Source organism: Oncorhynchus clarkii, chromosome 6 (assembly GCF_045791955.1).
Source record: "Oncorhynchus clarkii lewisi isolate Uvic-CL-2024 chromosome 6, UVic_Ocla_1.0, whole genome shotgun sequence".
Lineage (NCBI taxonomy): Eukaryota > Metazoa > Chordata > Actinopteri > Salmoniformes > Salmonidae > Oncorhynchus > Oncorhynchus clarkii.
This window is the reverse complement of record NC_092152.1, coordinates 60,734,387-60,749,736: the sequence shown is the minus strand read 5'-3', so window position 1 is coordinate 60,749,736 and position 15,350 is coordinate 60,734,387. Positions and strand designations below refer to the sequence as shown.

The 15,350-nt window shown below is 43.5% G+C and overlaps 1 protein-coding gene across 1 annotated transcript; it reads right to left on the bottom strand.

The window, feature by feature from the left end:
- Nucleotides 1–14,976, bottom strand: LOC139411366 (cadherin-5-like). Its single transcript, XM_071157645.1, is given in 14 exon segments — nt 1–1,684; nt 1,776–3,175; nt 4,499–4,744; nt 8,465–8,505; nt 8,507–8,565; nt 8,667–8,776; nt 8,931–9,064; nt 9,160–9,410; nt 9,838–10,016; nt 10,203–10,370; nt 10,538–10,654; nt 10,750–11,029; nt 11,159–11,380; nt 14,657–14,976. Coding segments are annotated over 12 exon segments (2,298 nt in total). The 5' UTR covers nt 14,657–14,976; the 3' UTR covers nt 1–1,684; nt 1,776–2,684.
- Between the last annotated feature and the right edge of the window lie 374 nt (nt 14,977–15,350).

Genomic DNA, 15,350 nt, shown 5'->3' with positions numbered 1-15,350 from the left:
TTTTTGGACTTTTGAGTGCTACGTTTATTTTACACATACAAAATTGGTACTAAATAAAAAGTTGTTGTTTTACACGATACAAACCATAGAAAAGATTGTGTTCACCATCGAGAGAATGATCATAAACCAAGGCACATATTGCTCTCCTACAGAATGACCTAGCTGCATACAAAAGGAATGCATTTTAATGTTTTCTCTTCTCCTTTTGGTGCCCAATACTGACACCCACTGAAGTGTATTTACACAGGTAGACTCACACATACATATAGCATCAATCAATGCACAATTACACATCAATTAAACTACAAGTGTAAAAAAAAACTACATATTTTACACTTACACTCAGCAGACAAAGACCAGTGTCAAGTAAAATAATTTTGAAAAAACGCAAAAGGAAGTGAGGCCAGTATCAATATTCAGGCACATTTCTATATACAGCATAGACAACTATATTTCCAGTACTCACAATCTCGATAACATGGATCCCGTATTGCCAAGTTACTTATTGCCGTAAGGTTTACAGAAGAGCACCACTAACAGTAGGAGCTTGTGAAATAGAATAGAGTTGTGCGCAGACAATGATCATTAATAGCATGGAACGAAGTAGATCAGGTATGTTATATAGAAATGGAGTACTAGAGACATAACATTACAGCACAGTTTACCAGTGGCATCTATTGTATGCCGAGGTTTCACCATACTGATCTTTGGTAGATGGTCAACACAGAAATGTAATGTTGCTTGTTGTTAAAGCCATCATGGCTCTTACATTGTTCTATATCTATTTTGCCCTCTCCAGAGGTTTTTCCCAGGCAGGAAAACAGGAAAACGGGACGCAATGTGTTGCTTTACTTTAAAAGATAACGGGACAGGAAGAGGGCTTCCTCACACACATATGTGCAGGAAGCAGATTCCAGTGTTTTGTTTGGGTAATGTGTAGGGGCGGACTCTGGTGTTTAAAAAGGATGGGGGTCCAGCTCTCCATGTATATGATCCAGACAGGGAAGTGGTAAGATGGCTTCCACATATTGTATCCATGGTTTATGAGAAGTGGTCCCATGTAGGCAAAGCTTCAGTATACAACAAACAGTCCACATTCTAAATCAAATGGAATATAATGAAAACAGGGGTAAACCTTTGCTCTCTTTTTGCTATGTCTTCAGTCAAGAAGGACAATAGCGATAATGATAAACTTGATCTTGTGTAGATTGCCCTCATTATTTTAAGCTGTTTCAGCAAATGGAGCAGAAGCACTATGTTGAAGTAGAATATTGAAGCAGTATGTTAAAGCAGTATGTTGAAGCAGTATGTTGAAACAGTATGTTGAAGTAGGATGTTGAAGCAATATGTTGAAGCAGTATGTTGAAGCAATATGTTGAAGAAGAATATTGAAGCAGTATGTTGAAGCAGTATGTTGAAGCAGTTGTTGAAGAAGAATATTGAAGCAGTATGTTGAAGCAGTATGTTGAAGCAATATGTTGAAGCAGTATGTTGAAGCAGTATGTTTAAGCAGTATGTTGAAGCAATATGTTGAAGAAGAATATTGAAGCAGTATGTTGAAGCGGGATGTTGAAGCATTATGTTGAAGCAATATGTTGAAGCAGTTGTTGAAGAAGAATATTGAAGCAGTATGTTGAAGCAGTATGTTGAAGCAATATGTTGATGCAGTATGTTGAAGCAGTATGTTTAAGCAGTATGTTGAAGCAATATGTTGAAGAAGAATATTGAAGCAGTATGTTGAAGCGGGATGTTGAAGCAGTATGTTGAAGCAATATGTTGAAGAAGAATATTGAAGCAGTATGTTGAAGCAGTATGTTGAAGCGGGATGTTGAAGCAGTAGCTCTAGGATGAAAGGTTAAAGTTATTCAGATAACTTTGTGGTCATCCAAAGGACTATTGAGCTACTTCACATTTCCTGAGTTGGTTGTAATACTTTTGTTACAGTGGACCTCAGAGACTTGGGCTTTATCCACAACAATTGATGTGTTGATGAGTCCTGTCAAATACACGGGGAAAGACTTTAATTATTTCAGAGCTTCTGTTATCATTGTTTCCTGCCGGGCTCCCTGGACAATAGTAGCTCTTGGTGAGAAGGGTAATTCTGTCTGAAAGACAACTGCCACTGTGACTCACTGAATGACCCACCCTCTCTACATAGCTACAGTTGGTTTAGTCAACCATAAAAAAACCACAATCAATCAAAATGGAATACAGATTTCTGTGAGAGTAATCGGACAAAAAATCAAACACATTTTCTTAATCTCCTCTGAAACCTCAAATAAATGTAAAAGAAATTAATGAAGCACAGTTGTGGAATGTTAACGGTTTTCTTTACACCAAATCTATTTCCCTTTGTCGTCATATTCACGTGACAGAAACAAATAAAATGAAAGAAAAGGAAATAAAAGCACTATTTCTTTAAAAGAATAATAGAATAATAATAATAACAAGGGAGTGGAAAAAGGAGAAGTAAGAGTAGGAGGAACAAGAGGTAGAAGAAGAGGAAAAAGAACAAGAAGAAGAGAGAATTACTTAAAATTGGCACACGCTTGAGTGGACCCTATCATAGTGTGCTATGATTGGACGGATTAGTGGAAGAAGTTAATCCCGATGTGCTTTTAGTCAAAGGAAGAGCTGAGAGAGCTGAGAGACATCCTGCCTGCTGGTCTTTAGGCTCAGTGTGCTCAATACGGTGAGCCACTTCCCTCAGACCCATCCACCCCGTAGAGCTCAGCCAGGGTTCTGAAGCGAGGGCCCCAGTCGTTTAAGAAGTCATAGTCAAGGTTAGAGCCAGTGGAGGAACTATCCAGGGAACTGAGGCTACCAGCCAGGGACTCTGGCCCCTCGTAGCCATAGATGTGCAGGGTATCGTAGGGGATCTCATCCCTGTCATGGTCAGCCTCGTCTTTCTTCACCTCGATCATCACGGCCATGTCTCCCTTGCACGCGGTTGGCGGTTTCTTCACCATGGCGTAAAGGCTGGGGCCCTGCCTCATGCTCATGCTGCCGTCATTCCGAGCTGAGGTCAGGATGGACACGTCATAGCCGTTGGTGTCCATCTCCCCACCGCCCTCCTCGTCGTACGTCACTAGCTGCTCGTGGATCTCACTCTTACCCAGAGTGACCAGGGCATCCTTCTGGTGACGTTTTCTCATAGCGATCAGGATCACTATGACTGGAACAAGGAAGAAAACATGTTTAATATCCATGTCACACAGTTTGGGGTTTTAATAAGTACTGAAAAAGATAGAAGCGGGGGGGAAAAATATATATATATATATTTCATGAGGCAAATTAAATCGGGTGTGAGAAAATATTTTGTCGAATGGGTCTCCAGTATATTTATTTGGGATTCGTATGATAATGACTTCAATGTTTAATAGTTAATCATCACTTCATTCTGTGTCTTTGGAAACAAGACAGCCGAATAACTGATCATCTTCTCATTAGCCTTCCCATTCTTCTCATGTTTTTCCCACATTATCTGCTTTTGTAGAAGCCTACTGCAGCAGTGCGATTGCTCTCTGCTTCAAATATGAGCTTTTGATAAAACATCTCTGGCACATGGCTCATCTAATATGACAAATGGCTTTCTCCCAAGACAGCAGAGAAATTATCAAAGAGAATATTTAGCTCAATGCTTCCCGTTCCTTCCACTATTTACTTCTCTTGTCCTGCATTCTTGAATATTATTTATCCAATCAGATACTGAGGTAAAACTCTTCAACTTTGCCCCAAAAAATAAACAGACAATAGATTGAAATTAGTTGCACATCCCCCATCATGTGTATTGTTCACTTTTATCGTTAATAAAACCTATCCTTGTCCTTGTGTCGTAAATACATCTTGATTTTACCCAAGAACACCTTGAGCTGAAGTACCTTGTTTAAAGATCTCTGTTTTTTTATTTCTTAGACGATTGCTCTATTTTACAACATGTCTTAATCAGGGACAGCGGTGTGGTAGAATGCCAGTTAAAATAGAGATGGCAGGGCCTCCCGGGTGGCGCAGGGTTAAGTGCGCTGTACTGCAGCGCCAGCTGTGCCATCAGAAACCCTGGGTTCGCGCCCAGGCTCTGTCGTAACCGGCCGCGACCGGGAGGTCCGTGGGGCGACGCACAATTGGCCTAGCGTCGTCCGGGTTAGGGAGGGCTTGGTCGGTAGGGATGTCCTTGTCTCATCACGCACCAGCAACTCCTGTGGCGGGCCTGGCGCAGTGCGCGCTAACCAAGGGTGCACGGTGTAGCCTCCGACACATTGGTGTGGCTGGCTTCCGGGTTGGATGCGCGCTGTGTTAAGAAGCAGTGGTTGGGTTGTGTATCGGAGGACGCATGACTTTCAACCTTCGTCTCTCCTGAGCCCGTACGGGAGTTGTTGCGATGAGACAAGATAGTTGCTACTACAACAATTGGATACCACAAAATTGGGGAGAAAAAGGGGTAAAAATTCAAAAAAACAAATAGAGATGGCTGTATATTGTAGAGGAGAGATTGACTCACCCAGAATAGTCAGGATGCACACCAGTATAACAATAAGGGCGTGGACACTGACACCCATTTTGAGTTGGGCTGCTTTGCACTGGGTGTGGATCCTCTTGTTGTCACACCTGCACACTTTGATAGGCAGAGAGGTGATGCTGTTCATGGGAGGCCTGCCTCCATCGCTGATCCCAATTTCTATTACATAATCCCTGGAGTCCTCCAGGCTGAAGCCTCCATGTTTCAGCACTATGTTAGATGTGTTGTCTAGGAGAGGCGGACATAAAACAATGTTAGTTATTAGAGGTTTGCCATGGTTAGATTTTTATACATTACATGGGTCTTCATAGCATTGGTTCCAATGGTGTAATGATCTTAGCTACAATGTACTTAGGTACAAACTTTTGCATCTACCTAATTTTTTAAAATGTATTTTTATTTCACCTTTATTCAACCAGGTAGGCCAGTTGAGAACAAGTACTCATTTACAACTGCGACCTGGCCAAGATAAAGCAAAGCAGTGTGACACAAACAACAACACGGAGTTACCCATGGAATAAACAAACATACAGTCAATGACACAATAGAAAAAAAAGTCTATATACAGTATGTGCAAATGGTGTGAGGAGGTAAGGCAATAAATAGGCCATGGTAGCGAAGTAATTACAATTTAGCAAATTAACACTGGAGTGATAGATGTGCAGATGATGATGATGTAGAAATACTGGTGTGCAAAAGAGCAAAAAAGTCAATAAAAACAATATGGGGATGAGGTAGGTAGATTGGATGGTGTCACGCCCTGACCTTAGAGAGCCTTTTTATTTCTCCATTTGGTTAGGTCGGGGTGTGATTTGGGTGGGCATTCTAGTTTTTCTATTTCTTTGTTGGCCGGGTATGGTTCCCAATCAGAGGCAGCTATCGTTGTCTCTGATTGGGGATCATACTTAGGCAGCCTTTTTCCACCTTTAGTTTGTGGGATCTTGTTTGTGTGTAGTTGCTTTCTGCATTGCATGTAGCTTTACTTTTCATTTTTTCGCTTTATTGTTTTTGTTCTTTGAGTTTCTCTTCCAAATAAAAGGATGGAAACATACCACGCTGCATCTTGCTTTTTGTATTTTGTTGTTTTTTTCGGTGTCATTTTAATAAAAGTAAAATGTACGCCTTCCACGCCGCACCTTGGTCCAATCCATCTCTAAACGATCGTGACAGAAGATCCCACCACAAACGGACCAAGCAGCATGGCCAGGAGGAGCAGACATCCTGGACATGGGAGGATATCTTGGATGGTAAGGGATCCTGGACGTGGGAGGAGATCCAGGCCAGAAGTGATCGCCCTCCATGGGAGCAGACGGAGGCAGCGAGGGAGCAACAATGATGACACCGGGGTTCGCGACCACGAAGGAAGCACGAGAGGCAGGCCCCAAATTTTTTTGGGGGGGCACATGGGGTTGTTGGCGGTGCCAGGTTTCAGACCAGAGCCAACTCCCCGCACTCGCTTTAAGGAGCGTGTGACCGTTCAGGCACCATGTTATGCAATGATACGCACGGTGTCTCCAGTGCGCATTCACAGCCCGGTGTGCTCGGTGCCAGCTCCCCGCACTTGCCATGCGAACGTGAGCATACAGCCAGGACGGGTTGTGCCGGCTCAGCGCTCCTGGTCTCCAGTACGCCTCCTCGGTCCAGGATATCCTGCGCCGGCTCTACGCACTATGTCGCCAGTGCGCCTTCACAGCCCAGTGCGTCCTGTGCCAGTGCCCCGCACTTGCCGGGCTAAAGTGAGCATCCAGCCAGGACGTGTTGTGCCAGCTCTACGCTCCAGACCTCCAGTGCACCTACTCGGTCCAGAATATCCTGCGCCGGCTCTACGCACTGTGTCGCCAGTGCGCCTTCACAGCTCAGTGCGTCCTGTGCCAGCGCCCCGCACTTGCCGGGCTAAAGTGAGCATCGGGACGGGTTGTGCCAGCTCTACGTTCCAGACCTCCAGTGCGCCTCCACGGTCCAGTATATCCTGTGCCAGCTCCATGCACCCGGCTTCCAGTGCGTGTCTCCAGCCTGGTACGTCCTGTGTCTGCTCCACGCACAAAGCCTCCAGTAATGATCCATGGCCCGGAGCCTCCAGTGATGATCCATGGCACGAAGCCTCCAGTGATGATCTATGACCCGGAGCCTACAGTGATGATCCATGGCACGAAGCCTCCAGTGATGATCCATAGCCCGGAGCCTCCAGTGAAGATCTATGGCCCAAAGCCTCCAGAGACTATTCAAGGTCCGGAGTCTCCAGCGACGGTCTGCAGTCCAAAGTCTCCGGCGACAGTCTGCAGTCCGGAGCCTCCGGCAACGATCTACGGTCCGGAGCCTCAGGTGACGATCTACAGTCCGGAGTCCCCAGCGACGATCTACGGTCCGGAGTCCCCGGCGACGATCCACGGTCCGGTTCCCCGGAGGGATCAGCAAGCGGAGCGGGGTCTACGTCCCGAACCAGAGCCTCCACCCACCGAGGTTAGATGCCCGCCCGGACCGACCCTCCCCCATGGAGTCAGGTTTTGCGGCCGGGTCTGGGGGGGGGGTACTGTCACGCCCTACGTCCCGAACCGGAGCCACCACCGAGGCTAGATGTATGCCTACCACGCTGCACCTTGGTCCAATCCATCTCTAAATGATCGTGACAGATGGGCTATTTACCGATGGGTTGTGTACAGCTGATGTTTAAAGTTAGTGAGGGAGATATATAAGTCTCCAACTTCAATGATTTTTGCAATTCTTTCCAGTCATTGGCAGCAGAGAACTGGAAGGAAAGGCAGCCAAAGGAAGTGTTGGCTTTGGGGATGACCAGTGAGATATACCTGCTGGAGCGCGTGCTACGGGTGGGTGGGTGTTGTTATCGTGACCAGTGAGCTGAAATAAGGCGGAGCTTTACCTAGCAAGGACTTATAGATGACCTGGAGCCAGTGGGTCTGGCGATGAATATGTAGCGAGGGACTTTAGAAAGGCAGGGCAGGATAGATATAGGTCTAATAAGCAGTTGAATCTGAGGGTTTATGTGTAAGTGAAACATTTCCGCACTAACAAAATCCCTAAAATCGCAGTAGGTAAGAATCCTCAAAGCAAGATAATTGAATGTGCTCCAAACCTCGATATAGGAATTAGGCTTTTCCACATGGTTAGTCCCATGTGGATTAGACATGATTATCTCCATGAGCTTTAGGTGCCAGTATATGTTGATAGAAACTGAGCATGCTCATTTTATATGTTCAATTTGGTTGGCCTCATTTTAGTAGAGTTACAGTATATAACTTATGAAGGATGTACTGTAGTGTATACAGTACATCAAAGCTAGAGATATGGCCTTGACATGCACGTCATCACTAATGTAAGAACAAATTCTCACTGTTCTTCTGGTCTTCCGCTGCTATGACCTTCTCTTTAGTTGCACTGGGCTAATGTGCAGCCTACTCCCAGTGTTCTGTGTTCCTGGCTGATCATTACATGGTGAAATGTCACATCAGTTCATTATGCAGTGCAGCCAACGAGGCAGCACAGACTGGACCAAGCCACCCCAGCGCTGCACTGAAAATGTTCCCCAGCCAGAGTGCCTCTGAGGCTGTCACTGTTGCTCTCCAAATATGTAATGAAGGGCTGCTGGTTTTAAAGAGCTTGTACATCATGAATATTTCAGGGGCTCTCAGCGGTTTGTTGCTGTTCTCGTTTCCACCCGACTAGATGGAGAACGTTCAGACGTCAGATAGTTTTAGAACGGAGCGCTGCCCAGGCTGATTCCTCGACCACTGGGGAGCACAGTGCTATCCTGAGCACATATCTGAACCAGCCATTCACCTCCAAATTGTCCCTGTTATACCCACCTCACCGCCCCTCACACCAACCAACAGCTTAACATTAGTAGAATGTGTCTGCCTGCACAGCTTAAGGTGCCATAATAAAGGTGCCACTTGTCACATGTTCATGCATAGAAATGATCAGTTCTCTCACCGTTGTTATCGATGACTGAAAAGTTGCCGTTCGGTTCGGTTGGTGAAGCTGAATGCGGGCAAATGATCATCTTTGTCTGTGGCACTTATGGTCCCAATCACCTGTGTGAGGGGAATACATTTAAATAAAGACTTAATGCAAGTTTCAGAAAAGTTTAATGATTGATGGCTTAGATGACGTCTAACTCTGGAAAAATTCCTACCGTTCCAGCCATATCATTTTCACACACGAATATCTCTTCAATGGACAGCTCTGGTTTGTTGTCATTGATATCAATGACCAGTATGTTGACGTTCACAAAAGATTCCAGTCCTGAAGAGGAGATGGGAAACGTTATTTTATTATTGGGAAATACCTAAACCATACTAGTTATTAAGATATAAAATGTTTTGGACATGAATTACATTTCACGCAATAAATGTGTATTTGCTGTTAATAAGATTAAAGATGATGGCTAATGTCATACCATTTGGTTCCTCCTTAGCTTTAACCTGGAACATGTGATTGGCTACTAACTCCCGATCCAGCTTCCTCACTGTGAAAAGTTGTCCAGTTATGGGGTTGATACCAATGGGACTGTCCTTGTCCTCAATGGAATACCTGTAGAGGGCACATTGAAACATTGTGGAAATCACCTCTCAGAAAAGAAGTGCTGTTAATTCTAGCATCAGTAGCATGTGAATGTGTTGTAGTACCGTATGGCCTTTTTGGCTTGATCAGGATCTCTGGCTGAAACGACTCCAATATTATTGACCATAATTTCCTCTATGACATTAAAATTGTAGATACTCTTGCTGAATTCTGGCTGCTCATCAACATCTAGCACCTGGATGGTCACCTGGGCCTTGATCAAAGGATTGTCCTTATTATCCGCAGGGGACTGCAAGTGGTTCTCCCTCACATGCACAAAGAATGTGTAGCTGCTCTTGGTTTCATAATCCAGTCCCTGAAAAGTAGTTAAGGAACTTTAAGGAAAAGACTCAGTACATGTACTATATGTATAATCTTCAGCAAATGTGTCACTCTCATACATATTCCCTACATCGTTATCTATAATGTACAGGCTGTACCGATACTTTTTTTTTCGCAGAATACTTTATTAAGTAGTTTAATTTTCATTACTTAATAATGGTCTTCAAGGAGTCTTTCAAGGACATTCATTTTCATATGTGCTTCAAAGAGTGCATGGTCTTATTTCTTTAGTCTCTGCTACTGTATAGTTTAGTGTTATGTGTCATTCGGTAATGCTCATATCTACAGTAGAGTTTAGAATAGATTATGAAAGCATTAAACCTGGTTGCACTATAGAGACAAAAATGTGGATTGTTTTTTTTGTGATAAAAGAAAGTAACAGTTTAGGATGAGTGAAATACCTTTTTCAGCATGAGGTTGCCGTCTTTGATCTGACTGCGCTCCATTTCAAAAATGTCAGATGAAGGTGCTATGGTGAAGATGGGGTCTTTATTCTGGATCTCATCTCTGTCCTCCAGGACCATGGTGTCTATTCTCTGTCCCCGCTTCATGTCCTCTTTCACTCTAAATACATAGGAACCTAGGGAAAAAGACACTACGTGTTAGTAAGAGAAGCTTCTGAGGGACAACATTATGGAATAATCCCAAATTTGCAACAAGGAATTCAGTAACAATCATTCATATTTAGGTTTATCTCCTATAAGACCAATAACTGTCAATGTGCTTTAACTGTATAGCTGTCAGGGATGTTCTTTTTTGCCCTTACTTTTGGTAAATGTGGCTATGTTATCATTGATGTCGCTGACTGCGATGCTGACAGAGGTGGTGGCGGTGCCCCCTTGTTTAAGTCCTCTCAGATCCTGGGCTTGAACCACAACCACATAGCTACTCTGGGTCTCACGGTCCAGGTTCTCATATTTGGTGGTGATGATCCCTGAAATTAAGAACATTCATTTAGTCTTTGATTCATGACTCGTGCATCTTCAGAGGCATGAATACAACAGTAAATGAATATGGGGTTATTAGGAAAGAATATTGAAAAGAGATGAAGATACAATGGACTTTATGACGTATGAGTTCAAATGAATGAACATCTCCTACCTGTTGTGCTGTCTATATCGAAGAAATCTCCCCCCTCTAATAATTTGTAATCAAGTTCTCCATTTGCAGTCGTTGGATCATCTGCATCAGTGGCTGTGACCTCTATCACTTTAGTTCCTACACAGGGAAGAAATAAAGAGAAGTGATTTAGCAAAAGCATTCTTTAATATCCAGCATAACCATCCCTGTGTTTAGGATTTGATCTCCTGTACCTCTTTTGGATCTCTCTTTGATAGAAGCGTTGAACGATTTAGTAAACACTGGATCATTGTCATTGATGTCAGTAACCAGGATCACAAAGTCTTCCACTTTCTCCACCAATTTGTTGCTGGTATCAACCAGCTTTGCACTTAGATGGTATTTGCTTTTCACCTCTCGATCCAATCGTTCAGTGACAAAGATGTCTCCTTTTTCATCCACTTTGAAGATTGTGTTGGCACCTTCTCCCTCAATGACATAGTGTGTCCTGTCACCAGACTTTGTTGACTTTAACTACAAATAGAAAAACAGATGACAATGTTAAGATAAGACATTCTGATCTATCAGATATATCATTACTGTATATCCTCTTTCAACTCTTTGGCTTTCTACCTGAGCCTCCAAGGTAAAACAATGACATACCTTTCCAAGATAGTATTGGAAGTAGGTTGGCCTTTCCTCCTCCACGTAAAGGTTGTTCCACAACCACTCTCTCTTGTGCCTATGGAGAACTGGGCTGGTTTGGAGTGCTGGCCTCTGATCCATATGTTCAGCCATGGTTAGACTGAGGGTCAGGGCCAAGGCAAAGAGACCCATCCACAGCTCTGGTGCCCTCATCTGCCTCCATGCAGACTGTCTCATCATCTGAAGGAAGGGAGAAGCAGATAATTAAATTTGGGCCATTGAGACCACTCACACCTCAGGCAACACTACTAGCTCAAAAAATATTTGTCTTCTTTCAATTGCTTAGTTATTACTTCAGGTGCGTTTAATTAAGCTTGACTGGCATGCCCAGTGGGCAGGGTTGGCACTTTTGGGAGTTTTCCGCTAGAAAAGTTGAATGGACACTTTCTTTAATGGACACTTTCTTTGTGGCCAAGAGGATTGCTAAGCATTAAAGCAGTCCATCCCAGATAATATCCTTTATCTGGATTATTCCACTCTTATTGTTGCCAGCCCTTAAGCAGTGGATATTAAGATGAGGGGGATTATGGTTCATAAATGTTCCCAAATAGCTTAATATCATATTCTAAAGTCCAAAAACTGTTACAATCAAATTACTTTCATTACAACCCCATATAGCACAGATAAGAAAGTCTCTTATATTCTCCACACTGACAATAGGCTTATCTTGGCCTTTGAGGTAATGAACTTGGCATCTTATCACGTTTTGTTGTTCCATATCTTATTGAATCTTGTGTTCAGCTATATATCAGAACAGGTAAAAATTGTTTGTTGGGCCACCCAAGTGGCGCAGTGGTCTAAGGCACTGCATCGCAGTGTTAGCTGTGCCACTAGAGATTCTGGGTTCGAGTCCAAGCTCTGTCGCAGCTGGCCGTGACCGGGAGACCCATGGAGCGGTGAGAAATTGGCCTAGCGTCATCTGGGTTAGGGGAGGGTTTGGCCGGCAGGGATGTCCTTGTCCCATCGCGCACTAGCGACTCCTGTGGCTGGCCAGGCGCAGTGCACGCAGACAACGTGCCAGGTGAACGGTGTTTCCTCCGACACATTGGTGCGGCTGGCTTCCGAGTTAAGCAGGCATTGTGTCAAGAAGCAGTGCGGCTTGGTTGGATTGTGTTTCGGAGGACGCACGGCTCTCGACCTTCGCCTGTCCCGAGTCCGTACGGGAGTTGCAGCAATGAGACAAGACTGTATCTACCAATTGGATACCACGGAATTGGGGAGAAAAAGGGGTACAAATATATATAAATAAATAAAATAAAATATTGGAAAACATTGACTCTGTGCTGTAATGTAAAGAGTCAAACAAACTTTCCTATATATGGTTGTCTTGTTACTCCTAATCGTATGTGTTAACTGTGCGTCATTCAATGTCCTTCCTGCCACGCCCTGAAGTTTATCCCCTAAAGGAGAGAGAACTTTTTTCAACTCCAGGCACTTTAGAGATAGACATCCTCAATCGTCACTGTTTGCAGCTGTCTTAGTAGTCATGGATGGCCCATTATGTCCAAAATGGCATTTTTTAAATATCTCCTTGTTCTGTTACTGGGTACTTACAGTGAGTCCTCCCAGTGAGGTCATGATGTCTGGCCTTTTATCAAGGAGAGGAAGTGTAAACACAATGCCTTTGGGAAATAACATTCCCATTTCTAATGAAGGGTCATCATTAAGCTAATGCTACTGTGGCCTCACACCCTTCCTGCAATTCAATTTCTGCCCCCGTCTTCTTCCCCCTCTCTCTTTCTCCCCCTCTCTCTCAGTCGCTCTGGCTCTCTCTTTCTCTGATAATTTTCTTGAGCAGTAGCGAGAGTTAAGGAGACAACAATGGGATTTTAAACAATGTGTTAAATTAGTTGGTTTAGGTAAGATGCTATCGGACAATGGTAAAGTATTTCATTCAGGGCCTCAGCTATACCTAGTTCAAATGGATCAATCCCATTTTAACTCTTAAATGACAGGCAAGCTTATATCCAGAATATCAGTTTCTTGTTCTCCTCAAAGCGAGTCCATTGACCTTTCATTTGAATGCCATTCAATGATAACTGAAAGTCAATTTCTCTGTCTGTGCCATTTTAAATGCTGTCTATACAAATGTCAGATTTGATGACCATGTAGACATTTTTCTGAAGTTTTCAATAATGCAGCTAATCATGTAGAAAAAAAGAGGAATACGTACTGTATTTTGAAATACGCTGTACATTATTCAGCTTGAATTCATCTTAGTAGGCTATGACTCACAGTTCACAGGCTGGTATGCCTGAGACAATTGGTGCTGTGCTCCAACCCCAAGTAGCACACAAAGCTATATGGAGTATCCACATCAATTGATCAGTTTATGGATAAAGTCATACAACCTGACTTGATGCACCTGCAATCTCTAATCATATACTGTACTGTAACATTAGTCGAAAAATAAGCAATATTTGGTACTATCAAGGCAAGCACTCAGCATACACATTATGTTGAGTTCTGTCTATCCAAGATCAACTATCAAGCAAGCCTCAATACTGTGATGATACTGTAGAATTAAGTGACGTACAATATGTGTGTGTGGGTGTGTGTGTTTGCCCACTGTAGATTAAAACAGCTTTAATCACATAGCAGCTTCCAATAATCTGTCTGCCTACTCACTCCTCTAGGAAACTCCGTCTGTCACTGATGAGCCGTCTCCTCAGCCCTGCTTCACCCACCCAATATCACACTGGACTCACTGGCTCTCTCTGGCAGCACTTATTCTCTGAGTCTGACAGACAGTGTCTATCTATCACACCTCTTCTCCGAGCTCTTTCACCACAGTTATTTGACATTATATTTGCTATAAGGATTAGTTCAGTGTCATTAGATGTTATTTGACTAGTTGAACTGCTGTCCTAGTGTTCGGCTGTATGTTCGGCTTCATTGTCATCATTTCAAGTCTCGACAGTTAGTCCTGGAGCACCTGCATCTTGATCTATCGAAACAATTCAATGTTATTAACACTGTCATAAATCTGGTATAGGTAAATTAATACAATGCTATGTTTGCCTACTTTTGAAAGGAAAACGATACCTGAGGTTGAGTTACCTTACACTTACGTCATAGAATACAAGACTCAATACGTTGTACACTACTGTGTAACTCAAGATGCACAGATGGTTTCAGGATTTCTTTTGATTTATTTCTCCCTCATGGCTACAGAGTATTAGTGTAGCACACATCAACATAGTCAATCTGGTATCAAATTGTCTCGAGGGTTCAGCCTTGCACTCGGGGCTAACGTTATCAAATCAGTCGCTGTTGTCCATTGTGGTGATAGATTATATGCGTTTGAGACGCAACAAGATACAACATACTGCATCGATGTGGTATTTAAATCATACATTTTATACGTGTCCACACAAATTATAAAATGTTATGTCTAACAAAAATTACAATAGAAACAAAACAATTCATACAGTATAAATGACTGGAATGACTTACCAGAGATTAATTATTTTCTGAACTCCTGCTTTTTAGCTCGTCCAATGCGTATGAGGCAGGTATAAGTCACAGGTAGATCCTGGGTGAAAGAGCAATAGTAATGTTAGCTGTTGGCTGTGGACCTGTCAGATTCTCTTCTCAGAGGGGAGCACTAAGAACTTCCAGGCCAGCACAGTGGCCACAGAGATCAGCCCAGTTCCCCTGGTCACGTTTCCTGTTATAGTCCCTCTACTCTCCTAATTGCAGCCTGAAGAGCAGAGCCTGGGCTGAGGGGGGAGAGGGAGGCATGCGATGCGTGTATCACAGTGCCGCACGTCGCTGCTGAAGTGACTGGAGGAGGCGGTGAGAGCACCAGCCACATGTTAAGAGGCAGGCAGACTGTGGTGCGTGGAGGGGCAGAGCGGTGTGAGAAACATTACATTTCTGCTCTCGCCTTCTTGATGAAAACACAAAAAGAAGGAGAGAAAGCAAAGAGATTCATTATTCATACCTATGGGACAAAGTTTATGATAAACAGGTTATAGACGTTAATCCCATGAGATTTCCCACATAGTGGTATTGCATTTTTCAGGGCTATGGCGGCGTATCTGCCTCTGAGATCTTGTCTAAGTCGGTAAGTGAGATGAGTGGGCTTTCTCCAGTACTCTCTCGCTTGTCCCTTGAGCATCATCTGTAATTTGGGGAATTGGACTGG